The sequence below is a fragment of the Trachypithecus francoisi genome, unplaced genomic scaffold (genome assembly GCF_009764315.1).
Source record: "Trachypithecus francoisi isolate TF-2019V2 unplaced genomic scaffold, Tfra_2.0 Contig01440, whole genome shotgun sequence".
Lineage (NCBI taxonomy): Eukaryota > Metazoa > Chordata > Mammalia > Primates > Cercopithecidae > Trachypithecus > Trachypithecus francoisi.
The window spans coordinates 30,621,880-30,639,789 of NW_022681431.1; the positions used below are offsets into that span (position 1 = coordinate 30,621,880).

The following is a 17,910-nucleotide window of genomic DNA, read 5'->3' on the forward strand; positions in this document are numbered from 1 at the left end:
CTGAGTGGGTCTTCCGGTTTCGTGATGAAATGCATAGGCTAGCTTGAGGAGGTGGTGTCTGATTTACATCAGGTCTGAGAGATTAATAGGACCAGGTGTGCTTTTTGCATGAAGAAACTGGCCATTCCACCCTAATCTTTTATTATGCTGATGGGGTCTCCACCTAGCTGGTGCCATGTTGCCTGTCTTTTTACTGCACATGTGACAAAAGGGAAGAGGGAGCTTCCATGTTGAACATGCCTGGCCTGCCGATAGCCTTTTCCTACTGGCACAGCTGCTGGCATGTACCCGTGCAAGCTTCCAGCTTGCTTATCTATGCTTGCAGCTTGATTTTTTTCAGGGTACTTCTTTGTTAGAAATGATTTGGGGGTTGCTTTTTATTAAAAGGAAACCTTACCAATGACTCTCTTAGCCTCACTATCTGCCTAAATAATTTCTTTCTTGCTCTGGTATCATTTCCCCTATAAGGAGTGGTAACTCACTGCTGTTAGGGGATATTGGATGATGACTCTTTCTGGCTACTTCCTGCTGAAGAGGGATGTTATGTGGGGAACAGCAGTTAAGGCTTCTCCTGGGGTTGATATAAGGGTCCTTGGAAGAAAGGTGTGTCCATGCGTGGCTCCATCTGTAGCACCATTTGGATGTTCCATCTTCAGCAACATTCTTTCCGATGAATGCACTTTCCAATCCTGGACAGGGCCCCAAAATGAAGCGGTGTTGTTGTCTGGGGTAAATACCCGAGGTTCATTGTCTCATGCCAAGGAAATCGAGGACATGGACACACAAGAAGTGAGTTTAAGAGTGGAGGTTTCATAGGCAGGAGAAAAGAGGAAAGAAAAGCTCTCTCCTGCAGAGAGGGGCTCCTGAGTGGGTCTTCTGTGCATATCTCTTTTTTTAAAAAGTACAGCAATGCAGTTTGCTGTTTGAATTTGTTTCTAAACAAGTTCAATTTAGAAGTAAATAAAAGTGAAAATTCTCATTCTTCTCTCTTAATTCCTTTTCTTCTGCCACTGACAGTTTGATATGTTCTTGAAGATGTGCTTCAGTATCTTTAGAGATTATGTAAATATCTATTTATATATACAAAACGTTAAAACAGATACCATGGCGGGGCACGGTGGCTAATGCCTGTACTTCCAGCACTTTGGGAGGCCAAGGCAGGTGGATCACCTGAGGTCAGAAGTTTGAGACAAGCCTGGCCACATGGTGAAACCCTGTCTCTACTAAAAGTACAAAAATTAGCTGGGCGTGGTGGCAGGTGCCTGAATCCCAGCTACTCAGGAGGCTGAGGCAGGAGAATTGCTTGAACCAGGAGGCGGAGGTGGCAGGGAGCTGAGATCGCGCCATTGCACTCCAGCCTGGGTGACAAAAGTGAGACTCCATCTAAAAAAAAAAAAAATTGGATATCTTGTTTTGCAGTATACTATTTGCTCACATCTGCTTCATATTTTTGTTTTTTGCATGCTGTAGTATAAATGTGACATTACTTAACTATTCCCCTTTTTTGCTTATATTCAGTTTTTTGCCTTATAAACAATGCTGCATTGAATGTCCTTGTCTTTTTTTTTTTTTTCTCTTTTTTGAGATTGAGTCTCGCTCTGTCTCCCAGGCTAGAGTACAGTGGCGCAATCTTGGCTCTCTGCAACTTCTGCCTCCTGGGTTCAGGCAATTATTCTGCCTCAGTCTCCTGAGTAGCTGGGACTACAGGTGTCTGCCATGATGCCTGGCTAATTTTTTTTTAGTAGAGATGGGGTTTCACCATGTTGGCCAGGCTGGTCTTGAACTCCTGACCTCAAGGAATCTGCCTGCCTTGGCCTCCCAAAGTGCTGGGATTACAGGTGTGTGCCACCGCACCCAGCCCCTTGTCTATTTCTGTGACTGTTCCTGTGCCAGCACTGCCCAGCAGAGCTTTCTGAGTGAAGAAGGTGATCTGTCTCTGCACTATCCTGTGTGGCAGGCACTAGCCACATAGGACTATGGAGCACCTGAAATGTAACTAGGGGAACTGAAGAACTAAAATTTTAATTCAAATTAAATTTATTTTTTGAGACAGTCTTGCTGTGTTGCCTGGGCTGGAATGCAGTGGTGTGATCATGGCTCACTGCAGCCTCAACCTCCCCAGGCTCAGGTGATCCTCCCATCTCAGCTTCCTGAGTAGCTGGGACTACAGGCTTATGCCAGCACACCTAGCTAATTTTTGTATTTTTTTGTAGAGGTTGGGTTTCACCATGTTGCCCAGGCTTAATTTAATTTTAATTAAATAACATGTGGACAGTGGCTACTATATTGGATATTGGACAGTGTAGTTCTGTAGAATAGATTTCTAGAATTGAAATTGCTGAGCCATAGGGCATATGCATTTGCTAAGTAGTACAGACTTGCCCTCCAAAAATTTTGTACCAATTTCTATTTATATCGATGGTATTTGAGTGTCCGTTTCCCCACATCCTCAGTATATATATTTTTAGTTTTAATTTTTATTTATTTTTTGAGAGGAAGTCTTGCAAATTGCAACTCCAGTTGCCCAGGCTGGAGTGCAATGGGGTGATCTTGGTTCACTGTAACCTCCGCCTCTTAGGTTCAAGCAATTCTGCTTCAGCCTCCTGAGTAGCTGGGATTATAAATGTGTGCCACCACGCCGGGCTAATTTTTGTATTTTTAGTAGAGACGGGGTTTCACCATTTTAGCCAGGTCTCGAACTCCTGACCTCATGATCCTCCCACCTTGGTCTCCCAAAGTGCTGGGATTACAGGCGTGAGCCAAATGTTAAGTGAACGCATCCTATTTTACATACCAATTTTCCCGCAAGTGACCGGGACGATGTCGCGGTACATCGCTGACCGTCGTCCTATGCTGAGGGTCTGCTCAAGGGACAGAGGAGGACGGTGCTGTCCTACGGTTTCGTCTGGTTTCCTGTGCCTGTTCTCGGAGGCTCGCTGTTACCTTTCTGAGCCTCAGCTTCTAGCGCGGGGGCTGGGAAGGGAGCTGAGAAGGGGAGCCGCGCGGCCCTTTGAGCTTTCTCTGTAAACGCTTGGGGTCCCCACGCCAAGCCCGGCCTTCCGCATGCCGCTTCCTCGGCTGCCCTTGAGAAGCAAAGCCCCCTTTTCCCTTGCCCACCACGCCAGTGCTGGCGCTCAGGTGCTGCCTCCCCTGTAACCCACACCCCGGTTCTGGGTGAAGACGTGTGTTAGCACGAGGGGCATTTTCAGATCCCGCGCGCCCTTAATCGTGGGCCGCACTGCGCCCTAGCGGCCTCTTTGCTTATATTCAGTGCTGGTTGCATGAAGAAGCTGGCCATTCCACCCTAATCTTTTATTATGCTGATGAGGTCTCTACCTAGCTGGTGCCATGTTGCCTGCCTCGGTGGGAGGGTGGTGGGATACTAGCGCCGCCGGCCTCGCTCAGCTTTGAACAAATCACGGCCGCGCGGTGTGGCCGCGCGGTGGTTCACGCTGGGAATCCTAAAACTTTCGGAGGCCGAGGCTGGAATAGCTCTTAAGCCTAGGAGTTCGAGACCAGCCTGGGTAAGATAAAGAGAGCCCCGTCTCTTAAAAAACAAAACGAATTGTAAATTAGGACAGGGTGCTATTGGATAGACCTCCATGAATGTCGCTTTTCCCACTGAGAAAGGCCTGGTGAGGCTGTGGCTTAGCGTTAGTCACCGGCAATGTCGGGCCGGGCAGGCCTCCCCTCCTGCGGAGGTTGGATGGCCCGGAGGATACCGGGGCGCCTGTGTTCTGAGGTCAGCCTCCCTCCCAAGGGGGGCTGACTCCAACACGCCCAGTTCCTTCTTCCCCAATAGTTACCAAATACACTCCTTTCCTCTGGCGGAGTGGATTAAAGGGGGTGGGAAGCAAAAGTGGATTCCAAATGGGGTCCAGTCACGTGGAAGGAAGGTTAAGGACGGGGCACAGCATTCCTGTGCAGCGTAGGCACAGTCGGCCCCGCCCCTCCCCGGGATCTGGCTGCCCACTTGCGGAGGGCGTCCAAGCCTGGGGCTAGGGGAGTGGAGCTTGTGCTTGCCGCCTTCCGGGGCTCATAACCCCCCCTGCTCGGTAAACTACCACTCCCACCTGCCTCCTGGACAGCTGCCTCCTGAAGCTCTTTCCCGAAGCATTTCTCCATAGCAGAACTCCCTCTTGAACTCCAAAATTTATTTCGAGCTGCCTGGCAGATGTCTCTCCTCGGAAATTCTGCAGGCATCCAAAAGTCACCATTCCCCAGGCGGAACCTGTGCGTTGGGTGCCCCTCTCACATGGAGTCTGGGCCGCATTACCGCCTCTGCTCTGGGTAACTCCCGACCTCTCCCAGCTCCGGTGAACACAGCCGGGGCGGCAAGCGCTGTGCTGCAGCTGTGTGCCTGTCTCTCCTCTGCCCATGAGCACTGGAGGCCTCTCTGTCTTCCTTCCTGCAGCGGCCAGGCCGTCGCGTGCCAGGTGATAGGCACTGGCCGATGATGTTTGCTGAACAGGAGCCCTCAGGCAGGCAGACCTTGGTCAGGCCTCTCAGGCAAGGGGATTTCTGTTTAGGGACCAAGGTTCTCCTTCAGCAGGCGATCACAGTTCCCTGTGACCACCAAAGAAATACAGACCATTCCTGGCACTTCTGAGCATTTCTTACAACTCTGAATTATGGTATAATTAACACTCAGTGAGGTGACTTCACTGCTGCAATCGAAAGGGACAGATAGTTATAGTTGCAATTAAACTCGACCCCACCAGGTGCCGCTGTTGTTGCCGCCAAACAGAGATGCCCGCAGCTTCCTCGTCCGTGCTTTCTGCCTGGAGCCTTTTAAGTCCCTCTTACTTTTGACCTCCTTGCCCCACTCCCTACCACTCATTGCAGTCTCTAATCAGGGTGTGGTTTAACCTCTAAATGGCAAGTCTCGGGAAAAGCAAGGAAATTCTCCATCTTACTCTGGCCCAAATCCCTTTTGCTGTGTAAGTAGATTTTGTTCTAGCCACACGGAGAGCAGATGGTCATCCTCACTGAGTCTGAAACCCTTCATATTGAATTCTCGTGTTTCGTTTATAGAAACAGGCGGAATGAGCCCTCACCCTCTGGGCTTCCTTTCCAAGCTCATAATCACCTCTCGCAGTGCTCCTTCCTGGAACTTCCTCCTGGGCCTACCCACAGTCCCCTTTTATGGAGACCACAGCTGTGGACGGGCCTGGCTGTTGCTGAACCGGAAGACTCCGGATAAGGCCAGGAAGCCTGGGGCCTGCCCTGGCCCCAGACGAGTTGGCTCCGAAACTTTTTCTCATTCTGGGCTTTTGTGCCTGCAGTGGCTGGCTAGCTACAGGTGTTTCAAAGATCCAGTAAAATAAGGGAAATGAAAATGTTTCAGAAGGGTGCTGGCAGGATGATGGGATATAAGTGACTTTTTTTTTCATAATATGAGTCATGCTTTTTTTTTTTTTTTGAGATACAGTTTCGCTCTCCGTTGCCCAGGTTGGAGTGCAATGGCATGATCTCGGCTCACTGTAACCTCTGCCTCCTGGGTTCAAGCAATTCTGCCTCAGCCTCCTGAGTAGCTGGGATTATAGGTGTGTGCCACCACACCCGGCTAAATGTTTTTTGTATTTTTAGTAGAGGGTTTCACCATTTTGTCCAGGCTGGTCTTGAACTTCTGATCTCAAGTGATCCACCTGCCTCAGCCTCCCAAAGTGCTGGGGTTACAGTTGTGAGCCACTGCGGCTGGCCTATTGTTTTTTCAATATAACAAAATATAAAAATATTTAAGAGGGTGACAGTTAATCCAAGAGCAGAGCTCCACTGCCCACTTATGTAACCACATTCTACAGGTCTCCCCAGTTCCCCATCATGCAGGAAACCGATTTGCTAGCATCCTTGTCTCTAGTGGTTTTAACTGTGGTTTCTTTTCTATTCCTTTTCTTCATCATCCCATTAATGCTGTCCTGAGAGTCGTCCTCCTGAGGGGAATCACCCATAAAAATAAAGGATTCACTCAAGAGAGGGACAAATGCTTACCCAGGGAGCCCCTGCTTGGTGCCAGGCCCTGGGGTGATCCCTTTTTCATGCCAATGCCCCGATTCCTCACACTCCCTGGAAAGGGTCCCTTGGCCCATTTTGTACACAAGAAAACTGGTTCTAATAGGAGCGATGGAAGTGGCCCAGGGTTAGTGAAGCAGGAGCTGACCTCTGAGCCCAGTTCTGCCAGACTCCAGGACCCTTCAAGGCACTGGTCTGCCATGGACAAGCACAGTTCAGCAACAGCCTCATCCTGGGATGCCTCAAAACTCATTGTGCCAGCTACACGGAGGGCCTTTTCCTCACGTCACTTTGTCATCAAATAAACCCAGAGGCCAGAGATCTTTACATGTCATCCTGAACGATGCTGATTTTAAATGTTTATTCTGCAGCTTGAGATCCCTACTGCTTACGAATTCAACTTCTTTAAAGAAGGCAAGGTGGAGAGGGCTTATTTTAAAAAATTATCTTGTTGAAAATGAATCTGTTGTGTTTAGATATTTGCTCTAAAGTTCATTCCTGGCCGAGAGTGGTCGCTCACACCTGTAATCCCAAATCTCTTTGGGAGGCTGAGGCGGGTGGATCATGAGGTCAGGAGTTCAAGACCAGCCTGACCAAGATGGTGAAACCCCGTCTCTACTAAAAATACAAAAAAAAAAAAAAAAAAAAAGCCAGGTGCGGTGGCAGGCACCTGTAGTCCCAGCTACTCAGGAGGCTGAGGCAGGCGAATTGCTTGAACCCTGGTAGCAGAGGTTGCAGTGAGCTGAGATCGTGCCATTGCACTCCAGCCTGGGTGACAGAGTGAGACTCCATCTCAACAAACAGACAGCAAAAAAAAAAAAAAAAAAAAAAAAGCCGGGTGTGGTGGCGGGTGCCTGTAGTCCCAGCTACTTGGGAGGCTGAGGCACAAGAATCACTTGAGCATGGGAGATAGAGCTTGCAGTGAGCTGAGATCGTGCCATTGTACTCTAGCATGGGCTACAGAGACTGTCTTAAAAAAAAAAAAGGTCATTCCCTTTGGAAAAGCAATAATGAAGTAAAAAAAGACCATTGTCTTCGGAACTCAAGCTCCTCTGACAGCATCCAGACTTTGCCCCCTCAGAGGAGCCCAGACAGCAGGAAAGAGAGGAGTCTCTAGGCCTCCCCACGGTTCTCTCAGGTGGAGTAAAGGGATCCCATGAAAAGAATTGCAGTGAGCAGCAGGCCGGGGTTCCCTCTGTCTGAGGACTCTGCATTATTAGAGGAAGAGGCCGGTGAACTCAGGAAAGATCCTCTGGGTAGAACTGTGGGCTGATGGCCCAAGACAGGGAGCCTCTGCCAGCGTCACCTCTGGCTTGAAGATGGTGCATGCTTGGCCTCAGCTGACCAAACTCTCCCACCACCTAGCTTGGCTCCCTGGGCACTCTGCTTTCCCGCCCTTGGCTTGCAGCACCCCCAGCCACCCACAGGAGCCACCTTGCAGAAGAAGGGGTCCCAGGTGGAGTGACTTGTCTCCCTTGTTGGGGATTGGCTGGCCAGGCAGCCCTGTGTGTCAGATCACAGCAAGGCTGGGCAGGGGTGTGGGTAGGCGAGGCTTCTCCCAGAACTGCCACTGAGGCGCCTGTGCTCAGTCACAAGAACGCTCAACGTGGCGAGTGTGGCCTGTTCCCCTCCCACCCCAAGATGCTGCCTCTGCCGTCCTGCCTGTCCTGCCTGCCGGGCCGGGCTGGGGCTCCCAGGTGGCAGCCCTCCTCCCTGGACAGGGGTGGCTAACGTGTCTCTGCCTGAATCCTGCAGACTGTTTGGGCTGCACAAGGTTCACCTGCATTGTGTTGTGCTATTACATAGATTTGGGAGGAAAATCGATCTTTTCTTGAAGTGGGGAAATGAAGGGCTTAAGGTGACATTTTAAACACCAGAAAGGGCAGGGCTCTTAGTGGAGATGCATTTTTTTTTTTTTTTTTGAGATAGAGTCTTTGTCACCAGGCTAGAGTGCAGTGGCACGATCTCGGCTCACAGAAACCTCTGCCTCTGGGGTTCAAGCAAATTCCCCTGCCTCAGCCTCCCAAGTAGCTGGGACTACAGGTGCACGCCACCACGCCCGCCTAATTTTTTTGTATTTTAGTAGAGATGGGGGTTTCACCATGTTGGCCAGGAAGGTCGCCATCTCCTGACCTCATGATCCACCCGCCTCGGCCTCACAAAGTGCTGGGATTACAGGTGTGAGCCACCGTGCCCAGTCACAAGATGCATTTTTTTTATACCTGCCACTTTGCTTCATCTGTCGCCTTCACAGCTCCTAAGGGAGTTGGAGCTTGTGCCGCCACCGCTGCAGAGGATTAAGGGGTTTCCCTCTGGGGGCTCCAGAAGCTGCAAGCCAGGGTGTTTTGGGCTGCTTGAGCAAAGGATAAGACCTGCACTTCCTTGCTTGGTCCTCAGCCCTGAACATGGCAACCGACTGCTCCATGAGCTGCTGACTGTGGGTTTCTGAGTGCGGGGTGGGGACGCCGTGCCTCCCCTTCCTGCTCACCTGTGTTTTCTGTACAAACCCGTACAGTAGTCAAATAAGGGAAATGAACAAAGGGTATGTGAAAAAATACAAGGACTAAATTTTATAGCTTTGGTTTTTGTGGAAACTCTGAAAGAAAAATTGTCAATATTGAGGAAAAGGCTTCAGAGGCAAACTTCCGAGGGGCATTTTTTATTATAAATTTAATATGGTTGATTAATGAAAAATCACAATGAAGTACCAAGAAAATGTTTGTCAATATAAAAATTTTAGCAGCATTTCCAAAGTTTCAGGCTCCAACATTAGTCGTACTTCCTCCCTCCCCACTATCAAAAAAGAAGAGACTCCAATGGGATAGAGTAGAGCCTGGGGATGTCCAGCTTTGTGTAGGCCTCAGAGAAATACCCCATCCAGCGTCCAGGATTTCCCCTCCCTCCCATCCCTGAACTGCTAGAATGTCAAAGCACAGAAAAAGCCTCCTTTGTGCTGACATTTGAGACAAGGATCGATTCTTCGGGCTGCAGGGAGAATTGGGATGAAAACTGACCCTGGACTTGACATGTAGTGCTCAGCCGCACGTCCTCACCAACACCTGTGCATTCTCTACTCTGATGACAAGGAAAGGCCACTGCAGGGCGGGTGGGATCTGGGGTGTGGCGGCGGCAGTGGCACTGCTGGTGGGAGCCATGGCGTGGCGCATGCTGGGTGACGGTGTCACCGCCACACGCTGCTCCAGGGCAGGCATGATCAGTGAGGGTGGGAGACAGACAATGTGAAAATGTAACACTGGCCAACGATTCCCCTGCTTCTTTGGTACTTTCCAAAATTCTCTGATCAAAAAAGTATAAGGGAAGCACACCATTAAAAAATTACAGTTTTACGTATTTACAAAAGCAATGATGATACATTACACAAAAATCAATACACAGTATATGAACAAATCTTCAGTGAAAGCACTTGTGAGCTCCCATCCCGCTGGCATCCCACAGCACGCGGCCTCTGCAGGCTCGTGTCGCCTGTCCTGAAGCTCATCACCTTATAGTATATTAGAAGGGAAAAACATCATTTGGAAAAAAATCATTTTCCAATCTACTCTTTCCTTTTAAAAGGCTTAACATTTGCCATCAAAATAGTTATGTACAAGATTTGCTGAATATTGACTTCTAGGCAATGATTTCCACTTCCAACTTGAATATGTTTGAAATAACGCTGCCTATTCTATGGATACAATAGATATTTAATATATAAGTAACTGCACCACATTATATCACCACGATACCAGTTTAATACATATTATTATGTACAGTAGTTAAGTTAGCTTGAGAAGGTGAGTCTCCGCAGCCCGGGTGAACAGTGTGGGATGGAGCCTCCTGGAAGGGAGGTGGAGAGCTGGTCATGAGAGCCGTGCAAGGCCAGGATGTGTATGTGTGGCACGAGGGCACATGTTTCCCACACGCCCACACCAGACCATCCCTTTAGCTGTTTGCAGCTGGAAGAAGACAAATCACACATATGGAAGGATCCCATACATGAGAAGAGCCATGACAGCAGCGCTGAACAGCCCAGCCACAGGGACGGTCACGAACCAGGCCACGAAGATGTTCCGAAAAAGGCGCCAGTCCACAGCCTTGCGGGAGCGGATCCAGCCCACAGCCACCACCGAGCCCACCTGTGAGAGCACAGACATTGCAAAGTAAAAACAGGTGAGCCACAAAGGCTATACTCAACCAAGGTACGTGGGCTAATCTCAGAAACAAGCTCTAGTACAACATTACCCAGTCCCCTACATTTGTTAAAGCTTGTAAAATAGCTTAGATTTTAGGTAGAATTGTTTGGGTATTCTTCTCTTCAGCATATAGCTCTTTGTATAGTTTTTATATAGTTGTTTTGAGACAGAGTCTCATTCTGTCACCCAGGCTGGAATGCAGTGGCGTGATCTCAGCTTACTGCAACCTCCATCTCCCAGGTTCAAGCAATTCTCCTGCCTTAGCCTCCTGAGCAGCTAGGATTACAGGTGTGTGCCACCACCCTCGGCTAATTTTCATATTTTTAGTCGAGATGGAGTTTCACCATGTTGGCCAGGCTGATCTCAAACTCCTCACCTCAAGTGACCCTCCCTTCTCGGCCTCCCTAAGTGCTGAAGTGCAGTGGTGCAATCTCAGCTCACTGCAACCGCCGTCTCCCAGGTGCAAGCAATTCTCCTGTCTCAGCCTCCTGAGTAGCTGGGATTACAGACAAGCGCCACCACATCCAGCTAGTTTTCATATTTTTTAGTAGAGATGGGGTTTTGTCATGTTGGTCAGGCTGGTCTCAAACTCCTGGCCTCAAGTGATCAGCCTGCCTCGACCTCCCAAAGTGCTGGGATTACAGGTGTTAGCCACTGTGCCCAGGCTGGATTTTGGCTTTAAAAATAATATTCCTGGCCGGGCGCAGTGGCTCACGCCTGTAATTCCAGCACTTTGGGAGGATGAGGTGGGTGAATCACGAGGTCAGGAGATCGAGACCATACTGGCTAATACGGTGAAAACCCGTCTCTACTAAAAATACAAAAAATTAGCCAGGCGTGGTGGTGGGCGCCTGTAGTCCCAGCTACTCAGGAGGCTGAGGCAAGAGAATGGCGTGAACCCGGGCAGCGGAGCTTGCAGTGAGCCGAGATCATGCCACTGCACTCCAGCCTGGGTGACAGAGCAAGACTCTGTCTCAAAAAAAGAAAAAAAATCCATCTTGAATTAATCTTCGTATAAGGGGTAAGGAAAGGATCCAGTTTCAGCTTTCTACTTATGGCTAGCCAATTTTCCCAGCACCATTTATTAAATAGGGAATCCTTTCCCCATTTCTTGTTTCTCTCAGGTTTGTCAAAGATCAGATGGCTGTAGCTGTGTGGTATTATTTCTGAGGACTCTGTTCTGTTCCATTGGTCTATATCTCTGTTTTGGTACCAGTACCATGCTGTTTTGGTTACTGTAGCCTTGTAGCATAGTTTGAAGTCAGGTAGCGTGATGCCTCCAGCTAGGTAGTACCATTCAGGACATAGGCATGGGCAAGGACTTCATGTCTAAAACACCAAAAGCAACGGCAGCAAAAGCCAAAATTGACAAATGGGATCTAATTAAACTAAAGAGCTTTTGCACAGCAAAAGAAACTACCATCAGAGTGAACAGGCAACCTACAGAATGGGAGAAAATTTTTGCAACCTACTCATCTGACAAAGGGCTAATATCCAGAATCTACAAAGAACTCAAACAAATATACAAGAAAAAAACAAACAACCCCATCGAAAAGTGGGCAAAGGATATGAACAGACATTTCTCAAAAGAAGACATTCATACAGCCAACAGACACATGAAAAAATGCTCATCATCACTCGCCATCAGAGAAATGCAAATCAAAACCACAATGAGATACCATCTCACACCAGTTAGAATGGCAATCATTAAGAAGTCAGGAAACAACAGGTGTTGGAGAGGATGTGGAGAAATAGGAACACTTTTACACTGTTGGTGGGATTGTAAACTAGTTCAACCATTATGGAAAACAGTATGGCGTTTCCGCAAGGATCTAGAACTAGATGTACCATATGACCCAGCCATCCCACTACTGGGTATATACCCAAAGGATTATAAATTATTCTACTACAAAGATACATGCACACGTATATTTATTGCGGCACTATTCACAATAGCAAAGACTTGGAATCAACCCAAATGTCCATCTGTGACAGACTGGATTAAGAAAATGTGGCACATATACATCATGGAATACTATGCAGCCATAAAAAAGGATGAGTTTGCGTCCTTTGTAGGGACATGGATGCAGCTGGAAACCATCATTCTTAGTGTCACAAGAAGAGAAAACCAAACACCGCATGTTCTCACTCATAGGTGGGAACTGAACAATGTGATCACTTGGACTCGGAAAGGGGAACATCACACACTGGGGCCTATCATGGGGAGGGGGGAGGAGGGAGGGATTGCATTGGGGAGTTATACATGATATAAATGATGAATTGATGGGTGCTGACGAGTTGATGGGTGCAGCACACCAACATGGCATAAGTATACATATGTAACAAACCTGCACGTTGTGCACATGTACCCTAGAACTTAGAGTATAAAAAAAAAAAAAAAGAAATGTGAAGATGAAAAAAAAAAAAAAGAAAAAAAAAAAATTCCCTGAAATCGACTGTAGTTAACAGGGAGCATTTAAAATGTATCTTGAAATAATTTGAAACTTAGAGAAAAGCTGCAAGAACTCCTGTTTTCTCTTTACCTAAATTCACTAATTTTTGACATTTGCCACAATCTGTCAAGAGACATTTTAATATGATTAAAATATCCTGCATCTTATCAAACCTCACTTTCCCCTTCTGCTAAAGCTTTCACAATCCAATATTTATGATGATGGCTATAAAATGGTGATTTACCAGGCCAGGCGTGGTGGCTCACACCTGTAATTCCAGCACTTCAGGAGGCCGAGGTGGGTGGATCACTTGAGGTCAGGAGTTCGAGACCAACCTGACCAGCATGGTGAAACCCCGTCTCTACTAAAAATACAAAAATTAGCCGGGTGTGGTGGTGCACACCTGGAATCCCAGCTACTTGCAGTGAGCCAAGATCGCGATACTGCACTCCAGCCTGGGCAACAGAATAACACTCAGTCTCAAAAAAATAAAATAAAAAATAAATAAAATAAAATAAAATAAAATGGTGATTTACCAAACTCCATTCCAATTTCTCACATGGAGTTCTACTTCAAGGAAGAGCTCTTTCCTCTTCCAACATGTTTTAGGATCTTAATACATAATGACAAATAGTTTTATAAACAGCTGTAAATGTAGTGTCATTCATAATCTGTGAATATCAGCACATGATAAATATCATGTAAATTGTTCTTTTTTTGGCTAATTAACCGGCAAAAAGATGCACTGTTGCTGCTTTAATTTGCATATCTTTAATAACAATTAAAGCTGAACTTTAAAAAATATATTTACTGAATTTCACTCTCTCTAGCTTTCACATATACAAATTGTCGGCCAGGTGCAGTGGCTCACACCTGTAATCCCAGCACTTTGGGAGGCCAAGGCGGGCGGATACGAGGTCAGAAGATCGAGACCATCCTGGCTAACATGGTGAAACCCTGTCTCTACTAAAAATACAAAAAATTAGCTGGGCATGGTGGCGCACACCTGTAATCCCAGCTACTTGGGAGGCCGAGGCAGGAGAATCGCTTGAACTGGGGAGGCAGAGGTTGCAGTGAGCCGAGATTGCACCACTGCACTCCAGCCTGGGCGACAGAGTGAGACTCCGTCTCAAAAAGAAAAAAAAAAAAATTGTCTCTTCATGTATTTTGTCCATTTACATAAAATCTAATGTGTTCCTTATTTATGTGTAGTCTTCACTGAATAATGGTATTAACTCTGTGATATCAAATACACATATTTTCTCTAGGTAGTATTTTGCTTTGTTTCACTTTCAAGTTTCTAACTTCATGCAGTAAAATATGCTATAATTTTCTTCTGTGATTTATCTTTGGCTTGAATATTTGATAAATATTTAATTCCATTTTATTTTTCTAAAATAAAGTTCCATTTTACTCTAAATTTAAGAATATTTTAAAAATATTATTTAAGCCATCAGATTTACATTCATATATTTTGAGAGTGGTCTAATTTTGTTTTTCTAGACTGACAGCTATCCAACCTTTCAAACACTTACTGGTTAAATTTTCCCTTTTTCAAAATATATGTTCATATGGAACAGGTTCCATCCATTGCTATCTACTCTGTTCTTGTCCAGGTATCTACTTTTAAAAATTGTTGTGGTAAAATATACAGAACATAAAACTTACAGTTTTAGTAACTTTTCAGCATACCATTTAGAGGCATTATTTTGTCACATTGTTTTGCAGACCATCTCCACAATCCGTCTCCAGAATCTTTTCCATCATCCCACATGGAAACTGTCCCATAAAACACTAATGCCCAGTTCCCAACCCCTCCTCCCAGGACCTACTCTTGACTTTTGTTTCCTTATATGACATTACATGTCAGGAAGGCTAGTTCCTCCTTTCAGTTTTCTTGTTAGATCATTTTATATTGCTGATAATTTATTTCATCAAAATGTATTCTTTAGTCTCGTTTTGTCAAGTTCCAAGTAAAATCCTGTTCAGGATGTATTTAGGGAGAAGTGACTTCATTACAACATCTGGTTTTCCCATCCAATAGCATGTTACGTCTCATATTCAGATTATCTTTTTATACCTCTGAGCAGTTTTATGCCTCTTCCATATATATCACTCACATTTCTTTTTTAAAAAATTATTTATTTAGTTATTTAGAGATGGGGTCTTACTATGTTGCCTAGACTGGTCTTGAACTCCTGGGTTCGGGCTGTCCTCATGCCCTCAGCCTCCTGAGTAGCTGGGACTACAGGAACACACCACCGTACCTGGTGCCACTCACAGTGCTTGTTAGGATTATTCTGAGATACCTTTTATTTTTGCTGCAATTATGGTGGCAGTTTTTTTCCCTTCCATTACATTTTCTAATTGGCTATTGTTGATGAACAAGTGCTGGATTTTTCTATTTTTATCTTGGACTTGGTCACTCTTATGAACTCTAGTAGTGTTTTAGAAATACTGAATATTGGCTGGGCGTGGTGGCTCATGCCTGTAATCCCACCACTTTGGGAGGCCGAGGTAGGCAGATCACCTGAGGTCGGGAGTTCAAGACCAGCCTGACCAAAATGGAGAAACCCTGTCTCTTCTAAAAATACAAAATTAGCTGGGTGTGGTGCCGTACACCTGTAATCTCAAATACTTGGGAGGCTGAGGGAGGAGAATTGCTTGAACCTGGGAGGCAGAGGTTGCGGTGAGCCAAGATCATGCTATTGCACTCCAGCCTGGGCAACAAGAGTGAAATGCTGTCTCAAAAAAAAAAAAAGAAAGAAAGAAAAACTGAATATCATCAAATGTCTTTTTGGCTTATATCTCAACAGATATCTTTTTTTTTTCTTTTGAAGTGGATTGCTAAGGCATATTATACTGAAGCTGCCCATATGCCCATCTTGATCCCCTGCAAGGGCCTAGCCCTGCACAGACGCTGGTGGGTGATGCAGCCCTGCCCTGTCACGAAGGGAGCCCACTTTCTGGTAATCTTGATCAATTTGGTCCTGCTGAAAGGTTCTTGTATAGTATTGTTTTGTTTGGAGATGGAGTCTTGCTCCGTCGCCCAGGCTGGAGTGCAGTGGCATGATCTCAGCTCACTGCAACCTCCATCTCCCGGGTTCAAGCAATTCTCCTGCCTCAGCCTCCCTAGTAGCTGGGATTATAGGCGCCCACCACCACACCTGGCTAATTTTTATATTTTTAGTAGAGACAGGGTTTTGCCATGTTGGCCAGGCTGGTCTTGAACTCCTGACCTCATGTGATCTGCCCATCTCAACCTCCAAAAGTGCTGGCATTACAGGTGTGAGCACCATGCCCAGCCAAATATTGTTGATTTCATTTATCAGCATCTTGCTTAAAGTTTTTACAATCAATATTCATCAGTAAACAGAGATATCATTGTTTGTGATATTTTAAATTAGGTTTGGTATTAGGGTTATTCAGTGTACGCCATGGCACAAATGGGAGAGGTTTTCTAGTTTTGTTTTTCCTCCTACGTGGTGGGAAAGTTTAGATCGTGTGAGAGCTGCTTTTTTTGTTTAAGTGGAAAAGATTCTAATTAATTCATCTAGTCAGCAGTATCCTTACTCACCCCACCCCTAGCAACTTTTTGCTTTTTTAGGTGAGAACAGTTATTTTTGGAGAACTCCCTTAATTTCATCCTATTGTTCTGGGTCAGATTTTCCACTTTTTTCTACTTCTTAGGCCAATATTTCTTTGTCATGTATATTGTTGCAGAAAATAATTCACAGGGGTTTTCAAATTCTTAGCATATAGCTGTGTGGTTTATTTAATAACAGAAACAGGGGGCGGAGCAAGATGGCCGAATAGGAACAGCTCCAGTCTCCAACTCCTGGCGCGAGCGACACAGAAGATCCGTGATTTCTGCATTTTAAACTGAGGTACTGCGGTCATCTCACTGGGGAGTGCCGGACAATCGGTGCTGGTCAGCTGCTGCAGCCCGACCAGCGAAAGCTGAAGCAGGGCGAGGCACTGCCTCACCTGGGAAGCGCAAGGGGGAAGGGAATCCCTTTTCCTAGCCAGGGGAACTGAGACACACAACACCTGGAAAATCAGGTAATTCCCACCCCAATACTGTGCTTTAAGCAAACGGGCACACCAGGAGATTATACCCACACCTGGCCGGGAGGTTCCCACGGCCACGGAGCCTCCCTCATTGCTAGCACAGCAATCTGCGATCTAACCGCAAGGCAGCAGCGAGGCTGGGGGAGGGGCGCCCGCCATTGCTGAGGCTTAAGTAGGTAAACAAAGCCGCTGGGAAGCTCCAACTGGGTGGAGCTCACAGCAGCTCAAGGAAACCTGCCTGTCTCTGTAGACTCCACCTCTGCGGACAGAGCACAGCTAAACAACAAAAGGGGAAGCAGCAGAGGCCTGTGCAGACGCGAACGACACTGTCTGACAGCTTTGAAGAGAGCAGTGGATCTCCCAACACGGAGGTTGAGATCTGAGAACAGACAGACTGCCTGCTCAAGTGGGTCCCTGACCCCTGAGTAGCCTAACTGGGAGACATCCCCCACTAGGGGCAGTCTGACACCCCACACCTCACAGGGTGGAGTCACCCCTGAGAGGAAGCTTACAAAGTAAGAATCAGACAGGTACACTCGCTGTTCAGCAATATTCTATCTTCTGCAACCTCTGCTGCTGATACCCAGGCAAACAGGGTCTGGAGTGGACCTCAAGCAATCTCCAACAGACCTACAGCTGAGGGTCCTGACTATTAGAAGGAAAACTATCAAACAGGAAGAACACCTATACCAAAACCCCATCAGTACGTCACCATCATCAAAGACCAGAGGCAGATAAAACCACAAAGATGGGGAAGAAACAGGGCAGAAAAGCTGGAAATTCAAAAAATAAGAGTGCATCTCCCCCTGCAAAGGAGCGCAGCCCATTACCAGCAACGGATCAAAGCTGGTCAGAGAATGACTTTGACGAGATTAGAGAAGAAGGCTTCAGTCCATCAAACTTCTCAGAGCTAAAGGAGGAATTAAGTACCCAGCGCAAAGAAACTAAAAATCTTGAAAAAGGAGTGGAAGAATTGATAGCTAGAATAATTAATGCAGAGAAGGTCATAAACGAAATGACAGAGATGAAAACCATGACACGAGAAATACGTGACAAATCCACAAGCTTTAGTAACCGACTCGATCAACTGGAAGAAAGAGTATCAGTGATTGAGGATCAAATGACTGAAATGAAGCGAGAAGAGAAACCAAAAGAAAAAAGAAGAAAAAGAAATGAACAAA

General features: G+C 46.5%; 1 protein-coding gene across 8 annotated transcripts in view; it reads right to left on the reverse strand.

Annotated features, from left to right (window-relative positions):
• Positions 1-8,655: 8,655 nt before the first annotated feature.
• The window catches only part of SLC20A2 (solute carrier family 20 member 2), a 132,325-nt gene continuing 123,070 nt past the window's right edge, over positions 8,656-17,910 (reverse strand). For all 8 annotated transcript variants that reach the window (XM_033232442.1, XM_033232434.1, XM_033232452.1 and 5 more), the window contains one exon: positions 8,656-10,148. In XM_033232442.1, coding sequence (XP_033088333.1) covers positions 9,984-10,148 — 165 coding nt within the window. In that variant the 3' untranslated portion in view covers positions 8,656-9,983. The remainder of the gene's footprint in view (positions 10,149-17,910) is intronic.